We start from the raw sequence: 21169 nt of genomic DNA, 5'->3' as shown, positions 1-21169 counted from the left end.
ATTCTAGAAACCACATCTCAATGCAGAGGATTTTTTTTTAAAGGAAGAATATTGTAATTGAAGGATTTAGCATCAAATAAATCAGATACGTGAATAGTAATAAATTCCAAAATCAAAAATAAACTCCAAACTAGATGAATGTATAGAATTGTGCTCCTTGAAACAGAATTTTAGCAAGCAAGGAAGCCTTGAAAGAGCTCACCTAGTCTAGTGGTTTTCAAACTGTTTTCTGTAGAGGGCTCTCAGGATAGGACTGGGAAGGCAGGGAGTGCCAGGCCATGTAAACCCTAGTTTCACCCAGAGTGATTCTGTTTTCACATGTTTATATATGAGACGTTCAATAATTTTGCTATTACATCAGTTTGAAAACACTAGCATAACCTTCATACAACTTCTGTATCCTTGGAACTCTGGGCCTCCATTTCCTCATCTGCAAAATAAGAGAATGGTGCTATGATAGCTTGTGCTTTTATGCTGAGCCCCTTTATTCCTTTCCAAGAAAAAAAAAAAAAAGAAACAAGAAATATTACAAGGCTTATTCAGGCCTCACAGAGTTACTAACAGAACCAAGAGTAGAATTTAACTACCAACCTTAATTGACATTTTTCCTCTTGCATCAGTTTTTTAAAAATTCCTACAAAGTAGATATAAGCAAACTATAGATATTATTTGGAAAAGGTAGATGTGAGCAGGTATATAAACAGCATGTAAAAATGAGCTATACCATGTAATAAATTTGCCTTATTTAAAGCTGATGTGCTAGCTACAACCTGTATTAATTAAACATTTACCTGATTTTATGTTCATTCTTCAGATTTATAGAAATATTTGGGTTAGTTGTTTGCATGGCCCATTTCTCTTTTACAAATCAATATATGAATTGTTTTCTTCTTGATAAATCTTCACATAACCAGTGGAAGCATTTAAAATCATTTCATTAATCATTCTTTCATGTTTAAGTCTCATTGCATCTAAATTAAAAAGCATCCCTAAGAAGTTCTGAGGGTTTGGGAAGTAAGAGTCTCTAGATTCTGCTCCTTTCATTCATCTTCTTCGCTTTGCTCATCTTCCTCTCTTCATCCCCTCCTCTCCAAATCAAGGGTATCCATGAAGAGGAAACGAAGTCACAAAACAACTGAGAGGTGTGTGTGGAAAGGAGGGAAAGAAGGGCAGTCATGCTCCTTGGCCTTGTTAATGGTGGGGGGCGTTTATGGGCTGATCACATTCCAGCCTTGGGGGCTTTTTTGTTTAAAGATAAAATAAAACAAAACAGCTCACAGAGACACCTCCTTCTTCCCCCTCCTTCTGCCTCCATGAGTCACTACCCATATGGCGCTGCTGCTGAGACCAAGGAATGAGTGAGTAAAGGTGTTTAGAAGTGAAGTATTGGTCCTATTAAATAAGTGTCCTTTGCAAATAAGTGTTAAAACTTTGAAATATGGATCCCTTACTAATTTATAGGATTTGAAGATAGGCTAAGCCACCTTTGCATCATAAAAAAGGAATTGGGTGTGCCAGTTATAGTAATGTAGTAATACAGTAGAAAAGATGGCAGGAACAACCTACTTAAACAAACTTTCTGGGGCTATCACAGCATCTATTGCAAATGAATAAACTATAACAGGCAGGATTGGTAAGACCTGCCCATGACAACATGTTATAGCTTGACTTCACGGTGATACATAATACAGTCTGACTTCTCTCCCCTAGACCTCTTGAATAGGTTCAAATTGGTGGTAATTTCTGAGCTTATGTTGAGTTTTTTTGTTTTTGTTTTTGTTTTTAATCTGGTAGTTTTAACAAGTTTCATATGTATACACATCTATCTTTGGTAAGATGCTGGGCTTACCATGAGCAGAGAGATAGAAATACTTATTTCTTGTAAACAATAAAGCATCTTACCTTTAATTTGATTACAATATTTGGAATTTATTTTATAAACCTATAAAGGAACCAGAGAAATTATGTTGATGATTAATGCTTTCTGAGTTAAGTTTTAATGGTTTTCTTTGCTTGATGCTCTATCAGGTGAGAGCAGACAGACCATTCTGCAAATTGTGTTACTCCTTGAATTTGAAATTTTCCTTTTTGTATGTACTTCTTTCCAAAATACATTTCCACTGAGTCTAATCAACTTCACTAGTAGAGAAAAATCAACGAGTCATTTGTTCTTTTGTTGTTGGGGTCACTTATACAATACCCACCTTTAACCTCTAAGTCTTCTCCTTCTTTATTTCTTTATTAAATGCTTGACTTAAAGTTATATGGCTAACAATAATAATCACATAATTATGGTACAGAAAAGCATAACATCCTCTTGAAATCTTTATGATAAGCAAAATAATACTTGTTTAAAAATACTCAGTGCCAAATCTTGCAGAAATCTGATTTCAAAAGGAGGAAATCTAAAAGGCAAAATGAGTTTCCGTAGAGATAACACTGGGAAAGCATTAGTTTCATCAAGACTAAAAGAGAAGGTTTTAAATCTTTTCTTTCATTTTATTTCACTTTGTTTTGTTTTTCTGAATTTTTTAATTTAAATAATTATCTAGGTATCTACTTCTTATATGTAATTCAAAATTTTAATAACAATTTATATTTTCTTTGGGAATATTAAATGGATCCTTTCCATAACATCTAATTATCTTTTTCAAAAAATTTTTTTGCAATCTTTTTTATTGCGCTGATTTATAAAGCATTATTTGTCATTCAAACACCATTTCCCACAATACACTTTCATTTGGAGCTCGTGTTTATTCTAGAAGAAGCATCCAACACTCAATAATATAATTTGGTACCACTGAAAGTGCTTATTTGTTTTTCTCACAAAGTTGTCATTAATAAAATGATACACTGAACAAATTTTTTGAAAGATTTAAAGAGCTTCCAAATTAAAAATCTTGCATACAGTTCGGTAAGAATCACTATAAAAATATGGAAACTACTGAAGATTACAAAGGAAAGACGCAATGTAGAAAGATAAGTGTATCACTTTTGTAATATACCACGTAGTATTAGGAGATTAATTTAGGCTGATAAACAAGCCACATTTTTTGCCACACATCTGAAAGCTGGTTTTGTTTATAAATAAGGATTACACTATCTGGAGAACTGCTTCCTTGGTTTTCCATAAGAGTGAATATTTTTCTTGATAGACATTGCATTCTGACATAGACATTCTTATTCAGAACGGGTGTGTTCTCTCCTCATTCAGGAAGTTGGTGGGTTTTCAGCATGTGAATATTGACTGGGTTTCCTTCTCTCATTTTTGACTTACTACTTTTCTTCTTCCACAGCAGTCAGTCAGTAAGGACAAGTCCCAGGATTTCAGACTTGGCTCACAATCAGTGACACAGTAAGCAACTTTTCCTTCTAAATAATGTGCAGTAATAAATAGTTAAGGTTTGTGTTTGTTTTTTGTTATTGTTTTTAGGATAATTTCTCCATTTCCTTTTTTCCTAGCATATGATCACACTACAAGTTAAAGTTCAGATAATTGATTTTTAAATGAATGTAACTAGTTTACACTAAAGAGAATGTTTTAATGATTGGACCTTGAGAATGTGTATTATTTCAAGGCCATAATAATTGACATTAAATAATATCACACTAAACTTTCAAGGACCTATTTTGTTATTTACTTTTGTTTAAGTAACATATTGAAATAACTTCAACTGAAAACAAGTGATGTGGTAAAATGAAATTTCTATATTGAGGCATTAAAGAAAAATGCTAGTACTCAAATCATCATAATTGTATATGTTCTCTAACTGCTTAACATATCTGAGTAATTTATTTTAAGGTATTTATCTGAAAAGATCTGTCGGAAGGCTTTATATATATATATATATATATATATTTTTTTTTTTTTTTTTGGAACTTACCATGTAACAATGTATAAAAAAGAAAACCCGTCTAAAAAAATGTTTACATCAAAACCTCCCCGACATATTTCTCAATTTTTATCATTTCAGATTACCTTTTGGACCTAATATTAAGCCCAGACTTCACATTCATACTATATTACTAGCAAAATAAAACATGAGTGTAACAACTCTGATGTGCCCTCCCACCCCACCCCACCCCACTCCACCCCACTCCACCCCACTCCTTGACACATGGGTCCATGCTTACTCACATGTGCACACACAATCTCTGCTGAATTTCCTGCAGAAAAACATTAGTTCAAATTAACCCTGCTATATGCTTTGAGACTTTGAAGAATAATTTGTCTCGTCTTCAAAAATTCTGATTCAGATTACAGTAATTTACAAAATCATCAAAGCCGAGACAGTATTTCATTCTACCGATGCAAGATGTGAAATTTTTTTAACAGAGAAAGAGAGAATTTTTTAATATTTTTTTTTAGCTTTCGGTGGACACAACATCTTTATTTTTATGTGGTGCTGAGGATCGAACCCAGCGCCCCGCGCATGCCAGGCAAGTGCGTTACTGCTTGAGCCACATCCCCAGCCCCAAGATGTGAAATTTTTAAATGGATTTTAAAAGAATCACAAAATTATAACCTAGATGATACCTTAGAAATTCTTTCTATAACCCCTTTGTCTTTAAGTAGATAAAACTGGTTTTATAGTGGAGTAAACTTGTGCACATTTCAAAGCGCACACTTAGTCAGACCCTGGATCAAGACCTAAATCTCCTGATTCCCAGACTACTTGGGTTTTTTGTTTGTCTCTTATTTAACTGGACTCAGTATCCACAAGTTACTTAATAAGGTATCATTTTTTAGGGGTTTTGTGGGGGTTTGTTGTTGTTGAGAGATAAAATCTATTGATAATTATTTATTTAGACCTGTGTAGCTTCAGAGTACATTCACCCACGTTTTCATATTTGATCCTCACAACATCCCTGGGAAAGAGGCCAAACCATATTTGGCCCCCATTGTACCAATAGAGAAACAAGATCTGAAAGGCTACAGCAAGGGTTCCTGGTTGTGGTATGTGGCAGATCCAGTACGAGAATACAGGTCCTCTTAATTCCAGTCTGCTCTTCTTTCCATGCTCTCCCTCCACCTGTCCCACAGTACAAACACATACCCAGGTCTTTCAGGTTTTTGTTTTGATCTGCCAAGTATGTTTTCAGTTCCAATCTCTGAAAATTTAAATTTTACATAATACTAGATAGTAAAATCTCTGACCCTAAGAAGTTTATACCCAATGACAAATTACACATATATAAAATAAACTGATAGAAGAAGAACTGACTGTTTCAGTAACCAAATCAATGACCATATTAGTACATTAGAGGAACAATGTTCTGTCTTTGAACATGTTTTATAACATTTTTTAGAACTTGGGCTGGGGATGTATTTCAGTGGTAGAGTGCTTGTCTAGCATGTGTGAGGCCCCAAGTTTAATCCCAAGCACTGCCAAAAAAAACAAAAAAAAACATTTTTATTAAATGAAACAATGTCTTTTACACATACAACTCTGACCCACTCTGAGTAGCTGTTCTCAGGTGATACACAGATCCATACCATGCCCTCCAAATTAAAGCTCAGAGACATCTCAGTTTTTAAAGGCTATCAGGATAGCTTAGCTTTTCTCTTTTTTTTATGTATTTTTTTTTTAGTTGTAAATGGACACAATACCTTTATTTTTAGCTTAGCTTTTCTTTTTGCATAGAACTCACTTAAGAACTTTTTGAAATTTTTTAGTTTCATAAGAAGATCAAATATGTCCTTTAGATAAATAAGTCTTTGGGCCTTCCCCATACTTATAATTTCTTAGAAGTAAGACTGAATTAAGATAGATTTCTCATGAGTTGAAAACTGTAGTCAAGTTGATGATAGAAAACTATAACCCAGAATGTATAGAGAAGTCATTTCTTTAATGTACCTAAAATGAGTCCATTGTTCCCAAGTAAACGGACAAGGGCTAAATTTTTGTTTGTTTCTTATGTTGCTTATTCTTTGGGTGGGGGAGGAGAATGGCAGTCAATTCCATGTACGCATTTATCTGCATTTTAACAAAGCCACACTTTATTTTTAGATATCAAGAAGAAACTTTTATAGGTTAATTTTCTTGAAAGTCTTTAATTTCCACCGTTTATACCACATGCAGGTTCTTCATTTATTAACTGGTGCCCAAGTTGGAGTTTGTAATGAAACTTCTATAAATAGTTATAATCCTTATTAAGTAATACTAGTATTCTCTAGCTATTCACATATTGTATACTGAGTTTTGTTGGGTTTTGGTTTTCTGGTTCTTAACATTAGAAGGCTTTATGCCATTAAAAGCTTTGGTCAGAGAGATTAATTCAGATAGTCAATCATTATTAAAGTCCTTTATTTTTAAACACTCAAATGCCAACTGAATGAATGAAATATAGCACAGCCATCAGTGCCAAGTATTCTATCACCCCTCCACTGCATATATTTGTCCATCTTTATAATATTCTTCCTCTACTAGGCTAAGTTATTCTTTTCTTCATAAGTATGTCACTTGCAACTTTTCTAAGTTGTTTATTATTCAATTTTCAGCCTTTATCCTGCTCACTGCCCTCTATTTCTGAAATCAAAATCATTCATTGTAACATGTGACACCACAGTATACTCCGCACTGAGCTTGGTGCATTGAGAGATATAAAAAGTATTCACACGTTAGATGAGGAAATAGAAATAAGCATTTTGAAGGAAACAAACTATACAGTTGGGTGCAAAATGGTGTGAAACGTGTTGTAATTACAGGAAGAGAGAAGTCAAGTAGCTTGGAAAGGCCTCTGTGGGAAGTAAGGCTTAAATTGAGCTTTGACTTAATAGGGCTTTTGCATGTGATACAAGAAGGAAGCAGGTATTTCAGACTGAAGAAGCAAATCACAGTAAAGATAGGGGAAGCTAGCAAGGGGAGAGTGGAAGGAGAATCGCTAATTGGTGGTTTGGGATTGGGGATTTGCAATAGAATAAAAAATCAAGCTAGAGATTATGGCTCTCAAAGAATGCAGTATGAAGGAGTTTGGAGAGCCACAGATGATTGGAAGGTGGGACTAGGAGACATATCTTACTGTGTTTGCCCAGCATTTTACATGAGCCTAAGCAAACATCAGGAATTTGGTCTTGTTCCAGCCCTTTTTTTTTTTAATTTTTTGTTGTTGTAGAAGGACACAATACCTTTATTTTGTTTATTTTTATGTGGTACTGAGGATCAAACCCAGTGCCTCACACATGCTAGGCAAGCGCTCAACCACTGAGCTACAACCCCAGCCCTTGTTCTAGACTTTGATGCTACTGCTATAAAGAGGAACAATCAGGAGCATCATTTCCAGGTAAACAACAGTGGTTCATGGGTGAGCATCAGTGCAGTGGAGGAAATGTGGATCATCTGTTTTCTGCACTAGGCATCTGTTCTCTGCACTAGGTATTGTGCTAGACACTGAAATCCATTAATAATTAATATACAGTATGCATCTTGGAGGAGTGCTCAATGTGGCAAGGAAGACAGACTATGTGTAGTCATTTGCTAAGTAGAGATTTGCTGAGCACTACCATATCTCAATGTTCTAGGCACTAGGGACACAACAGTGAACACAAAAATCCTGGCCACAAAGAGCTAACATTTTATTTATTTATATGTAAAATAAGTTAAATGTCTATGTCAGATATGAGCTATGCTATGGAGAAACATAAATCATAGGTACAGAGAGGAAAATTGAAGCCTGCAGTTTTAAATAGGAGTGACAGAGAAGGTCTCACTAAGAAAAGTGGAAGGAAAAAGGGAAATGAATGATGTGAACATGTGGAGAGCAAGTGTAAAAAGCCCTGAGGCAAGAATATACCTCGTATCATAAAGGAACATAAAGGAAATTGCTGGAGTTTCTGGAGTAAAGTAAACAATTGGGAAAGAGTACCTGAGATCAGGAAAGGTAGCAAGACTTTTACACTAAATGAAATAGGATGCCATTAAAAGAGGGAGTGGCTTAGAATTTAACAGGATCATTCTGACATTTTAGGCAAATATAGGTATTAATGGACAAGTATGGAACCAGAGAGACCAGTTAAGATAATATTGAAGTTGATGCTGCCTTGAAAAAGAGGGGTAACAATGAAGTTAGTAAGAAGAAAACAGGGGCTGGGGATGTGGCTCAAGCGGTAGCACGCTCGCCTGGCATGCGTGCAGCCCAGGTTCGATCCTCAGCACCACATACAAACAAAGGTGTTGTGTCCTCCGAAAACTAAAAAAATAAATAAATATTAAAATTCTAAAAAAAGATAAAAAAGAAGAGATCAGATTTTTTGTACACATACATATTTCTAATACTTTGAATAAAAATAATACTAGATATTCAATAAATGCATGTATTTAAAGTACAGTTTAAGTTTTGACATAGATACACACCCATAAACTATCACCACAATTAACTCTCAAGAATTCTCACATTCTTTTTATAATTTCTCCCTTCTACTTCTTCCCTTCCCTAACTTTCATCTCATTGCAATCACTAATCATTTCTTTCTCACTTTCTAGAGTTTTAAATACCACAGTTTGTTTTTCTCATTTGCCTATTCAATGGTCTTTGGATTGTTTCCAGCTTGAGGTCATTACATACAAAGCTGATACTCACATTCATGTTTAAGTCTTTTTGTGAATACATGCTTTCAGTTTTGTTGGGTAAAATATGTAGGAATGGAACAGCTGGATCATATAATTGTTTTATATTTAAATTTTTAATAAACTACTATATTGTTTTCCAAATATGTTTTTTAAATGATTGTACTATTTTACAGTTCTACCAGTATATATGAGAGTTCTACTTCCTCAGTAATACTTGGTATAGCCAGTCTTTGTAATTTTACCCATTCTAATTTATAGATGTATCTCATTGTGGTTTGAATTTGCATATCCCTAACAACTAATGATGTTGCACATTGTTTTATGCACTTATCTTCCATATATATATATCTTTGACCAAATGTCTGTTCACATCTTTTGCCCAAAGATTAGTGATATTAAAACAACTTGTCTTTTCTTTTTCTTGCTGATTATACTGATTAAATTCTAGTATGAAGTTCTAGTATGATTAAATTCTAGTATGACTAGAAATGATAAGAGTACACATTCTTGTTCCTGATCTTATGGAAATTGAGTAGGAAAAGCATTCAGTCTCATCATTTAAAGGATAATGTTGTCATATCTTTTAAAAATACCTTTTATCAAGTAGTTTTATTTATTTATTAGTTCGTTGCCAGTTTTTAGCAGGAACAGATGTTAGATTTTTGTCAAATGCTTTTTCTACATCTGTTAAGTATAGTCTGCCCACTGTACCCATTTTTGTATCTGCTGATTCCACATCTGTGGGATGCAGTCATCCACAGATCAAAAGTATTTGAGCGAAAAAATTACATCTGTACTGGAAATGTATAGACTATTTTCTTCTCATTATTCCCTATACAACATAGTGTAAGGACTGCATAGCATTTCTATTGTAATAGTTGCTGTAAATAATCTAGAGATGGTTTAAAGTAGGATGTGCATAGGTTATATGCAAAAGTCATCATTTTATATAAGGGACTTTAGCATTTGCAGATCCCATTTGAGATTTGGACAGCTATAACCATATGATTTTTAAAAATTTGTTAATATAGTGAAATACATTAATTTTTCCAAACACTGATAACCAATCTTCCATTTGTGGGACAAATTCTACTCAATAGTGGTATATTATCCTTTTTATAAATTGTTGGATTGATTTGCTAAAATTTTATTTAGAATTACATGCATTTTGTTCATGAGAAACGGGGATCTGCAGTTTTCTTGTAATGTCTTAGTCTACTTTTGGTAACAGGATAATACTGGCCTCCTGGAATGAGTTGGAAAGAATTCCCAGTTTTTCAGTTTTATGGAAGAATTTGTGTAGATTTAGTATTACTTCTTCTTTACTAATATTTTCTATTTAATATGACATTTTTCTCATACTTTCATTTCATTCTTTAGAAATGATTTGCTTTAGTTCTTTGAAAATTTTAGGTTTTACTCCTGTATGTCCAATGTCTGGGCTTTCTCAGGAAGAGCTTCTGTTCATTGCTAGTGGGGATAGGCACTGTTCCTCGAGTAGTGCATGTGCTTGTTAGTACTCTGCTGAGTACATGAGGAGGAACCTTTGCAGATCTTCAGGTTCTCTCACCATGACATTCTCGTTCTCTCTCTCTCTCTCTCTCTCTCTCTCTCTCTCTCTCTCTCTCTCTCTCTCTCTCTCTCTCCTTTTCTGTCATTCTGTGAACTCTAGCCAACTTGAACTCTCCAGAGTCTCCTATCATTCAGGGAGTCTCCTTCCTACGGCCTTACCTGGAAATTCTCAAGACACCAAGCTATATGCTTTTCATGTTCATTTTCCTTCTCTTGAGGATCATTGTCCTTAAATGCTTGTGAGTCAATGTCTTGAAAATTATTGTTTCTTATATTTTGATTAGTTTTTAATGTTGTTTTAGGTGAAAGATGAATCTGGTCCCTGTTCCTCCATTTTGGCTTTCAGCAAAAGGCCAGATGTTGTATGTTTTTGCAAGGCAGCTGTTTGATTGATTGGGGGAGATGAAAGGAGAATAGGGTTACTACCGTCTGATTTTCTTCTGTGGTTAGGTAAAATGAAAAATGGATGGCAGCTTTTTAAGGCTCTATGACCATATAGAGATGGGGTGAACAAGAAAAGAACAACATAGAAATCAGAAAGATAGCAAGAACTAAGACACAAAAATGTAGAAGTTCACGGCACACCCTCAGGCCAGCAAATGTATGCACCTAGAACATACATAGACCAGAAGCAGAGCTGTGAGCCAGATATAGTCCTGATATCTTTAGTTGAGTCCTTGTGTGTTTGTGTGTGTGTGTAACTTTATCATTCTTCCAAATATAGAAAGTTTTTACCTGTAAGAAATGCAGATTTATGGGCTGGGGATGTGGCTCAAGCGGTGGCGCGCTCACCTGGCATGCGTGCGGCCCAGGTTCGATCCTCAGCACCACATACAAACAAAGATGTTGTGTCTGCGGAAATCTAAAGAATAAATATTTTTTAAAAAATTCTCTCTCTCTCCCTTTCTCTCTCTCTCTCTCTCTCTCTCTCTCTCTCTCTCTCTCTCTCTTTAAAAAAAAATGCAGATTTATGACTTCCCTTGAAAATAATTTAAAATTCTAGACCACAATTCCACATTTTCTCATGACATCCATCGCTGGAGCTGAAATAGTGGACTTTCCCCTTTAGATGGGTCATCCACTCTCCAGTTTGCCATAGTCCGCTGTATTGTTATTGCTATTAGTATTGTCCTTGGCTTCCCTTGTTCACCTTATCACCCTGGCTTCCACAGACACTGGAGCTTTTACTTCAAAACATCATTTCCTTGGAGATAAAGCTGAAAGTGTGAACTTCATTTGGTTTTATTCTTGTAATTTCTAACCTTTCTATTCTCACTCATCTTGACTTCATTTTAATTACTTCATTTAAATACTACTAATGCTGCCTTAACAGAATACCACAAACTTGCAGGTGGATTAAACAACAGAAATTTGTATGCACATAGTTATGAAGGCTAGATCAAGATATCAACAGGATTGGTTTCTAGTCTTCTCTTCCTGGCTTATAGATGGCCACCTTTGCACTGCATCTTTAGTGACCTCTTCCCTACTTCAGAGAATATGTGTCTCTTCCCCTCCTTCTAAATTTATCAAGAATACATATAAGTAACAATAAATGTTGGTAAGGATGTGGGGATAAATATACACTTACAAATTGCTGGTGGGACTGCAAATGGTGTAACCACTCTGGAAAGCAGTATGGAGAGTCCTCAAAAAACTTGGAATGGAACCAGCATTTGACCCAGTTAGCCCACTCCTCAGTATGAGGAGTAAAAATAGCATACTACAGTGGCACATCCACATCAATGTTTATAGCAGCTCATTTAACAATAGCTAAGCCATGGAACCAACCTAGGTGTTCTATGATAGAAGAATGACTTTATGACATTTGCCAACAAATGGATGGATCTGGAGACTTATCATGCTAAGTTTATTAAAGGTCAAATGTTTTCCCTGATAGGTGGAAGCTAATCCACAATAAGCAGTGGTGGGTGAAGGGAAGAATAGAAGTGCAGTAGATTATTAGACATTGGGGAATGGAAGAAAGGGAGAGAGGGGATAAGCAAAGGAAAGACAGTGGAATGAATCTGACATACTTTTCCCGTGTACATATATGAAAACAACACAGTGAATCCCACCATGATGTACATCCATAAGAATGGAACTCTAACTAGAATAAGATATATTCCATGCTTGTATAATTATATCAAAATAAATTCTGCTGTCTTATATAACTAAAAAGAACCAATAAGAAAAAGAAAAACAATGTGCTTAAAAATCTAAATTAATTAAATTTTCAAAAGTACCCATTCAGATCTGCTGGCATAAAGTGAGACGACAGATATATTCAATAATATTTCATGCTATTTATGAAAATAAAGGTGTATAATTTCGATAGCACTCTGTAGTATTCCAGTAACACTGTTCTATTCCTACGTATGTAAAATCTGTTGATAGGATATGATGGCAAACCCTAACAAATGTAGTTATAGAAAAGCACTCATTTTCCAAATGTTTTGTTTGACAGATCCCCATTGTGTCTTATTAGAGAAAGGTCCAACAATGAGAAGGCATTTTTTTATTTAGTGTCAATATTTGCAGAAATCATTTAGGCATATCATTTTTCATTGCTATGCATGTTGTAAATGATGTAGATTAAACTTTAAACATGGTTTTAAATAATTGTTTTTGTGAAAAGATTTTTAAAAAATAAAGACCGGTTATATTGGGTTAGGGCCCCACCCTCATGACCTTACCAACCTTAATTACCTCCCTAAGAGACCCTGTTTTCAATTAGTCACAAGAGGGGTTAGGGCTTTAACATGAATTTTGAAGAAATACAGTTTTGTCCATAAGATCCCTCCCTGTTCAGTCCTACTAATTACCAGATTTTTAAATTCTTGCATCTTCTTTAAGCTCTACCTGGGTGTTTCCCATCATTCCTGGACATTCTACAGAAAATATGTGGTCTTCTTTTTTCAGTTTCTCTTATTTCATTGTTTTTATGTTCTTTTTCCTAACATAAATTGCACCGCTACGTATTCCCACATAGCTACAGTTACGTGGTTTTATAACTTTGTGAATATTACCATTGGGTTATTTGAAAGGCTCCATTGCCATTCCACAGGTCAGGATGTTACAGCTTTCATATGCACAAACTTCATTCTCTTTTTTCTGCCTTTGAAGAATATTCTGTGTTTATATGTGTATTTCCATCTAAGTTGATAAAACTTTTTGAGTTTCCCAGGCATCTAATGTTTTTTCAGAGAAGCGATGAAATTTGTTTTATTCTTATCCCTCATGGAGGTTAAGAAAAGAGGTAATTCTTTCTCTCTGTCTTCCACAGATAATTTCTCTTACAGTTCTACCAAACGGTTTTCTCACTCAGATCGTCCCATTTATCCCCCTTTTTATTCCCACTGTCACTTCACCAGATCAAAGCCTCCTCTGAACTATGACAACGCTTTTCTTACTGCTCCTTGTTCCCTGTCTTTCATTCCTGTAGTTCTGAAATGGGCAAAGAACAAAGCCGTGAGGACCGAGGACACAAAACAGACTTGCAGGTGAAGAAGAATGAGCAAACAAGCCGAAAAGTCACCCTAATAGAGGTAAGAAAACCAGGAAAAGATTGTGTTGTACAGTGAATAGGGAAAGTCTTAGGAAGGATATGGTCAAAAATGATAAATGCCAGGAAGAGGAGAGGTGACAGAAGGACTGACAAATGCCCTTTGGAATTCATAGCCCACAGTCCATTTGTGGCCTTGGAGAAGATAGTTGGGTTTTTTGGTTTAGTTTTTTGTTTGTTTATTACTGGGGGTTCAACCAAAGGGCACTTAGCCACTGCGTCATGTCCCCAGCCCTTTTTATTTTTTTTTTATTTTGAGATAGGGTCTTGCTAAGTTGCTTAAGGCCTCACTTACTTACTGAGGTTGTCCTTGAACTTTGGATCTTTCTGAGTCACTGGGATTACAGGCATGTGATACCACACCCAGCTGGAGAAGATAGTTTTGATGGAGGGTCCTGGAAGCATAAATCAGGTATCCTTAGCCTCAAAGGAAAAGGCTGTCAGAATAGCCTTACTTTCCAAAACTCCAGACAAAGGAAAGATTGAACTAAATAGTAGGAAGCACTGAGTATAGAGAAGATCCTTATAAAGAGGGGAATGACAAGAACATTCACAAACCCAGAGAACAGTACCACCTGAGGAGGAACCCTTCAAGGTTTGGGAGCCTGGGCATAAACTCTGGGTCCTAAGGAATTACGGAATTGCTTTTGCTTCTGAGATGGGAGAGTGGAGAAATGTGTTTGAATGACATTTTCTGGTAGGGAGTACTTGGGAATAGTCCTATCAGAAGGCTTTATTTTCTCTTTAGGAAGAAGAGAAATTGGTCTTCCTGGGCTCAGTGGCCCATGCCTGTAATCCCAACAATTCAGAAGGTTAAAGCAGGAGGAGCACAGTTTTGAGTCCAACCTGGGCAATTTAGCCTGGCCCTAAGCAATTTAGTGAGGCCACCTTAAAATAAAAAATTAAGAGGGCTTGGGATATAGCTCAGTGGTAAAGTGCCCCAGTTTCAATCCCCTATACCAAAAAAAAAAAAAAAAAAAATCGGTCTGTTGAAAATGAAATGTTACAGCTCTCTATTTATGTTCACATGTATGATTTTTTTTCACTTTCCTAAAACTGGATTCATATTTTCCATATGGATTCTTTTTTTCTCTCTCTCTTTTTGTATATGTATGGTACTGGAGATTGAACATATTCTACTCTGTTTTCCATATGGATTCTAATCACTGAGCTACATCCCCAGCCCTTTTTTTTTTTTTTTTTTTGAGACAGAGTCTCACTAAGTTGTCCAGGCTAGCCTCAAATCTGATCCTCCTGACTCAGCCTCCTGAGTAGCTGGCAGCAATCAGCTCAACTCCATTAACTGTTTTTAAATTTCGTTTGTAGTCCCCATATGACCATAATCCCAGCTACCCTGGAGGCTAAGGCAGGAGAATCTGAAGTTCACAGACAGCCTGGGCAACTTAGCAAGACCCTATCTCAAAAAACAAAAAGGGCTGAGGATGTTGCTTGGTGGTCTAGCACCCCTGGACTCAAAATATTTTAATTGTAAAAAAAAATAAAATCTAATTGTACAGGAAGCATATAGATGAATAGTTGTGTAATTATGGGTTAAGGAGTAATTCTTCAACATTTATGCCAGAATTAGACAATGTTGAGATGGGTCCTCACTCTGTTGCGAAGGTAGGCCTCAAAACTCCTGAAGGTAAGTGATCATCCTGCCTCAGCTTCTTAAGTAAGTAGGACTATAGACATATGCCTCTCTCCCCAGCTAAGACACAATTTTAAGCTGATTTTTAAGTTTAAGTAATAGGAACTTTAAAATTAGGCATTTTAAAAAGAAAAAAGGCCATAAAATGTTTAAATAAACAACACCTTGAATGGAGAAGGATTCTACCTAAAAGATTCATACCCATAACACACAGAAAGCTCTAAGATACTAAGGAAAAGAAATGCATCCGTAGAAAAATTGTCAAAGGATGTACATAGGACAAAGGAATACGTGGCAATAAACATGAAAAATGTTTGCATTCCAGTGATTAAATTTATTGGAAATTAAAACAATAAAAGTATATTTTTCCCCCTCACAAAATGATAATTCAAAACTTAGAATTTAGTAGTGATGAAAATATGGGAGAGTGGATATCCTGTTGTACTGTTGGTAATAGGATGAGATTGACTTGTTCTTTGTGAAGGATAAATTCTTCTTCTTTTTTTTTTAATACTTTTTTTTAGTTGTAGATGGACATAGTACCTTAATTTTATTTATTTATTTTTATGTGGTACTAAGGATCGAACCCAGGGCTTCACACATGCTAGGTAAGCACTCTATTGCTGAGCCCCAGCCCCTGTTATGTTTTTTAATAAAAAGTTTTCAAAATCTGTACGTAGCCAGGCACAGTACTTAATGCCTGTGGTCCCAAATTACTGGGGAAACTGAGGCAGGAAGATCATTTGAGGGCAGCCTGCTCAACCATAGCATGACTCCAACTCAAAACAAACGAAAAGTTTATGTACTTTAACCTGACAGTTTTACTTTAAGGAGTCTACTATAGGAAGATACTCAAGTACAAATGTAAAGATTTGGTTAAAGGTGATAAAAATCAGAAAAGATATTTTAAAAACAGAAGGAAAAAAACTCAACTTTCATGAATAAAGGGTCGATTAAATTATAATATGTTTAAATGTTAGAGACCATAACACACTCACACTTTTTCTCCCAGCACCTACCATGGTGTCTGGCCACAGAAACACACCTTTGGGGAATATGTTATGGAAGTATCTTATGGACATGGAAAGATGAGTATAATAAGATTTTTAAGTTTAAAAGATGAGTATAAAATAGTTTTTATATGTTATATACATAAAATACTGAAAAATATACATCAAAAGATGTTAGTTATCTGAGTAGTGAGATTGTGGTGATTTCTTCTTCATTTATGTATTTTCTTATTTTTCTCTCATATATACATAGTAGTTGATCATTTCTTTGAAAACGAAAGTAATTTCAGAAATTCTTTAATGCAGTCTCTTCTTTCTACACTTAAGACACCAAAGTCTCAGTCACAAGCACTAGTACCTTAACTAGAATAAGGTCTCCTGGCTCCAAGTTCAGGGTGATTTGTTTGTCTGTTACCTCTGCAAGTGGTCACAGTGCTTATGGGCAAAGGCCATAACACACTCACACTTTTTCTCTCAGCACCTACCATGGTGTCTGGCCATAGAAGCACACCTTCAGGGAATATATATTGTATTGAATTTCTTATGGGATAGAGCCCAGGATTGTTCTGAATCTTATTTTTTACACCACACACACACACACACACACACACACACAACCTAGTTTCATATTCATTTTCATAGTCTTGCTACATAGATTTCCTTTTTCTTTTCATCTGAAGTGCCTTTTAAAATGCCTTGCTTTGTTAACTCTCTTCCTTTGTTAGCTGTGGTACTTTGTGCCTCAGAGAAGGGAGGGACCTGGATTTTTTGTTTTGTTTAGGTCAGATGATCTCTCTACCATCTTAAGCAAACCCTTGCTATCTTACAGCTGGAAGGTGGCTGTGCTGTCAGCATATGTCATGCCAAGCACCACTCTTGCTTTTCAGTGGTCAGAGGTGCACACTTGACCATCTCTGCTCTTTTTCCTTTATCCTGTCCCTTTTCTTCCTCTCATGGACAGTCTTTGTCATTTTCTATCCAATGTGTTTGTTCCTCTTCTTAGTCTAAATCATTTCTCTTAAAGATGTTTCCTTTGCTGCCTACTTCAGCTTTTTCTGCTGAAATTTCTTTTTGGTTCCCCCTCCCGAGGGTCCTCCTGGCTTCTTTGTTTATTTCTCACAGTGCAGTCTCCACCTGATTCATTTAACTTGTCCTACATCGTCTGCACCTGCAGGATCCATCTCACTAATTTCCAGCTGTTCATCTCCCCTTGTCTCCCTTTCCCTTTTCTGTTTTTCTTCTTCCTTTTTCTCCTACCATTACCATGAACTCCTCATTTTGTTTTGTAACATTCTTCCTCTAATATCCTTTTATCTTCCTCTATCCTTTTCGGAAGTTTTTAGGGTCTCTATGTAACTTGTGCCCTGCACTAATTTGAGCTTTTAGTACTTTTTTTTTTCCACTTTTATCAAACCCTAACTTGGGGCAAGTTTCACATACTTTTCCTTAATATATATGAAAAGGGAAGTTTATGATACATTTTGGCCCCTAGTGATATTGTATCTTGTCATGCCATATCTGTACCTTTTTATACTTAGCTTCAGATGCTTTTATGAGCTTCTCTTGAACATATTTTTGGGCTTCCATATGTAATACAAGCTGTATAGCTCCATTTAACAAAGTTAAAATCAGGAAACTTGTACTAATAAATAATTTTTTTCTCTTTATATAATTTTTCTTGCATACAAAAAAAAATAATGTCACCATTTACATAAGATTGGACTTGTTCCTAAAAGCACAGATGTTCACTGACCTGCCTGAGCCCCAGGGAGAACACTTAGGGAATGGTTCCCTCTGCCCTTTCTTACACATGTGCCAGTCATGGCCTTTCTCGGGAATGTTCAATGGAGTTCAGTCACCTTCACCGTCTTACCCTCATTCCAAGCTTCAGCTAGGTTATTTCTAAGGGGCATCAAGTTATGGCCTCTCTGCTTAGAGGAAAGACAGATGTTCCATAGTGCTATATGGTTAATTACATTAAAAAGTTCAGGTTCAGCCCACTCATTGACTGTGCCTTACTTGTAGAGCACCTACCATGTGATCCCTAAGGAAGCAGCCTCTTGTCTCATCTGCATACTGGTTCTTGATTTTATTAATGGTATAATTTGTTTTATAGCAAAGCTGCCTTAGGTCAAAAATGAAATCAGTTTTTAAATTAATTTTGAAAAATAATAATTAACTCAATTATAAAAATAGACACAGCCATAGACTAAATGAAAGCATGCTATTAATGAAGCGGTCTGTATCTTTGCTAATCACCAACACTGAAGTAACATCCATGATGATTTTTTTTTCCTCATTGAAGGAAAAACTTTACATACTCTAATTGTCTGCCCTAAACTTCTGAAAGTTACCCAGAGTTTTTATTTCTTCCAGTCTCTAGATGAGAAGTTTCTTTTCACTTATCTTCTCAATGCTTAAACAAGCCTTAAATTGTTAATGACACAATGAAACAGTATGTTAGAGAGACAAGCTATAAGATAGGTAACTAATATTTTCATTTTATTTGGTTGTGTATGTGTGTGTGTGTGTGTGTATGTTGTACAATGTCTTTTTCTTACTTGTGCTGTTGCCTGGGCACACTAACATATGTTGTGACCAAAGACACATTTAGTACTTTTTGTGTACTTTTCTTCTTAGTAAAGAGATGAAGAAGAATGAAGACACAACTAAATACACAGAAATGAAATGACAAATTAAATCAAGTGGAATTCTTCTTTAGAGATCAGATTTTCAGATAAAAGGGAAGAAAGGAAGAATACACTACTTCTTATCCTTATGAAAAATCAGAAGAGAGGTGGGTGGAGAAATCAATGTGGTCTTTGAGCTTAATTGTTACAAACTATTGTTGTAATCGTTGTTGGTCAAAGTATTAGTACTTGTATTATCAGTAACTACATCAAAATTGCATTACCACTGTTGGAAAACCAATAAAGAAAAAAATGTAATTGCTACGCAGCAAACGTGAATAAAAAGTGTTTGCATTGTTAGAATATCCATTAAGTAATCATTCAATATTATTGTATCTGTATTGTGGTTATATGTGTGATGTTATGCTCAAAATATGAAGTATCTGCTTTTAAAACTAACTTTATTTAAAAGATAAGCAGCTTCAGAATATTGTGTGTTCAAAATGGTCCTAGTAACAAAGGCATTAAAAGGAAGTCTGCTTTTTAGAATTAAACATTTGTGTTTCTTTTCAGTGAATCGTATATGTAACTTGATACACCTAATCTAAAAGTGATTTTGGGCTGGACTGACAACAGTGTTCTAAATGTTTTTATTTTTTAAAAAAGGCAGTTCATATTTAAGAATATAAGTAATTTATATATTTATATTATTTGTTATTTATTTTTAATATTTGTTTTTTAATTATTATATTGCATTATTTATTTTTTAGTTCCACAATAACAATGTCATTACTATATGACTATATTTTTTGAAGTTTGGTATAATAGGAAAATTCAATTTTTTGTTCTTGACTACTCTTTCTCAATTATATGCTGTCTATTAATAAAATATTTAGCCCCAATAAGATCAAAACTAATATAACATTAGAAAACTTATTTACCAAATTAGACAATTGATTCCATTAAAATAAGAAGTGAGAAAAAGTTCTGGGCATTGAGGTATAAATTTTGCCCAGATGTATACCCAGTGTGAAATTTCTAGTAAAAATATATTTGGCTCTATCCCTGCACATGTTGTAGAAGCATAAAAATTGGTAAACATGACCCTGCTGTGAGACTTCTTTTTTTTTTTTTTTTTTTTTTGAGAAAAAATTAAAAGATGTGTTTTAAAAGAGCAGCACTGATGCCAGCTGAAGCCCTCAGCCATCAACACAGAGTTCTGTTCTGATCGTGCCAAACTTTCGTTGTTCTGGACGCATACAGCTGGGCCTGGGCAACTTGAGTCACCCTTGTACAAGCTTGTTTTTTTCTGTCTTATGAATGCACTTGATAATTTAAAAATAAAGATGTTTGTCTCTCTGCAGTTTCAGCTCATGATTTTGAGATGTGCATCTCTGATTTTGGTTTTCAATTAATTAAAAATTATTTCAACAGGTAGTAGAATTACTTTAAATCAAGACAAATGAAAAAATATATCAGGGGAAGTGAAGCATTTGTTAATATCTTGGTGTTCACGTGAAAAAAAAATGAATTAAAACTAACAGATGAGACGAGAAATTGGTTCTACTCAATGACCAGTCCTTTTCTACTTTGTCCTTCTGATGATATAATATTATCGCTATATTTATGAATAGAATAGTTTAGTGAGACATCTTTTCATATCCTCTGAGATGAGATGGGGTATAGGAGATAACAGTAATAAATAGATGAGACACCAGAATCTATTTTGTGATTTATGACACTATACATTTCCTTAGCAACTAATTGGCTTCCTTTATTATATCTTTATTCTGAAATTATTCAGTTTTATCCCATGTCATCTCTTTTCTTTAAGCAACAGTTTTCCATTATCTTCTATATCTAAATAATTTTTAACCATTCATATGAATGTATTCCCTAACTACTGATTCAAATTTATCTTGAAAATATTAAGGTTTTTTCAGTATCAAAAATTATACTGTAAAGAGAACTTGTAAAGCTAGAATAAAAATTGTTTTCAAAAGGTTTAAAACATAAACTATTTTACACCACAAATGCAAATTTATGTTTAAAATGCACAAATCTATTAAAACTATTAATCAAATTAATAGTTAACACTTGATATTTTTAAAATCTTTTGCAAGATTTCTGTCACATAAAAGCAAATACTTAACCTTAATTTTATGCATAAG

At 34.8% G+C, this 21169-nt stretch overlaps 1 protein-coding gene across 10 annotated transcripts in view; it reads left to right on the top strand.

Annotated features, from left to right (window-relative positions):
• Ahi1 (Abelson helper integration site 1) overlaps nt 1-20361 on the top strand; it is a 176500-nt gene extending 156139 nt beyond the window's left edge. For 6 of the 10 annotated variants that reach the window (XM_058581423.1, XM_046449989.2, XM_046449998.2 and 3 more), the window contains 3 exons: nt 3297-3355; nt 13588-13690; nt 19009-20361. In XM_058581423.1, the coding sequence (XP_058437406.1) occupies nt 3297-3355; nt 13588-13690; nt 19009-19011 (165 nt within the window). In that variant the 3' untranslated portion in view covers nt 19012-20361. Of the gene's footprint in view, nt 1-1100; nt 1143-1318; nt 1359-3296; nt 3356-13587; nt 13691-19008 lie in introns of those variants that run through there. The other 4 variants (XR_009227367.1, XR_009227363.1, XR_009227370.1 and 1 more) reach the window with 4 other exon arrangements.
• The last annotated feature ends 808 nt before the right edge of the window (nt 20362-21169 follow it).

This window comes from Marmota monax, unplaced genomic scaffold, assembly GCF_021218885.2.
Source record: "Marmota monax isolate L192 unplaced genomic scaffold, Marmota_monax_Labrador192_F-V1.1 WCK01_AAM20220418_F8-fsc00030, whole genome shotgun sequence".
In the NCBI taxonomy this organism is placed as follows: domain Eukaryota; kingdom Metazoa; phylum Chordata; class Mammalia; order Rodentia; family Sciuridae; genus Marmota; species Marmota monax.
The sequence above is the reverse complement of the archived record's forward strand: the minus strand, read 5'-3'. Positions and strand labels throughout refer to the sequence as shown.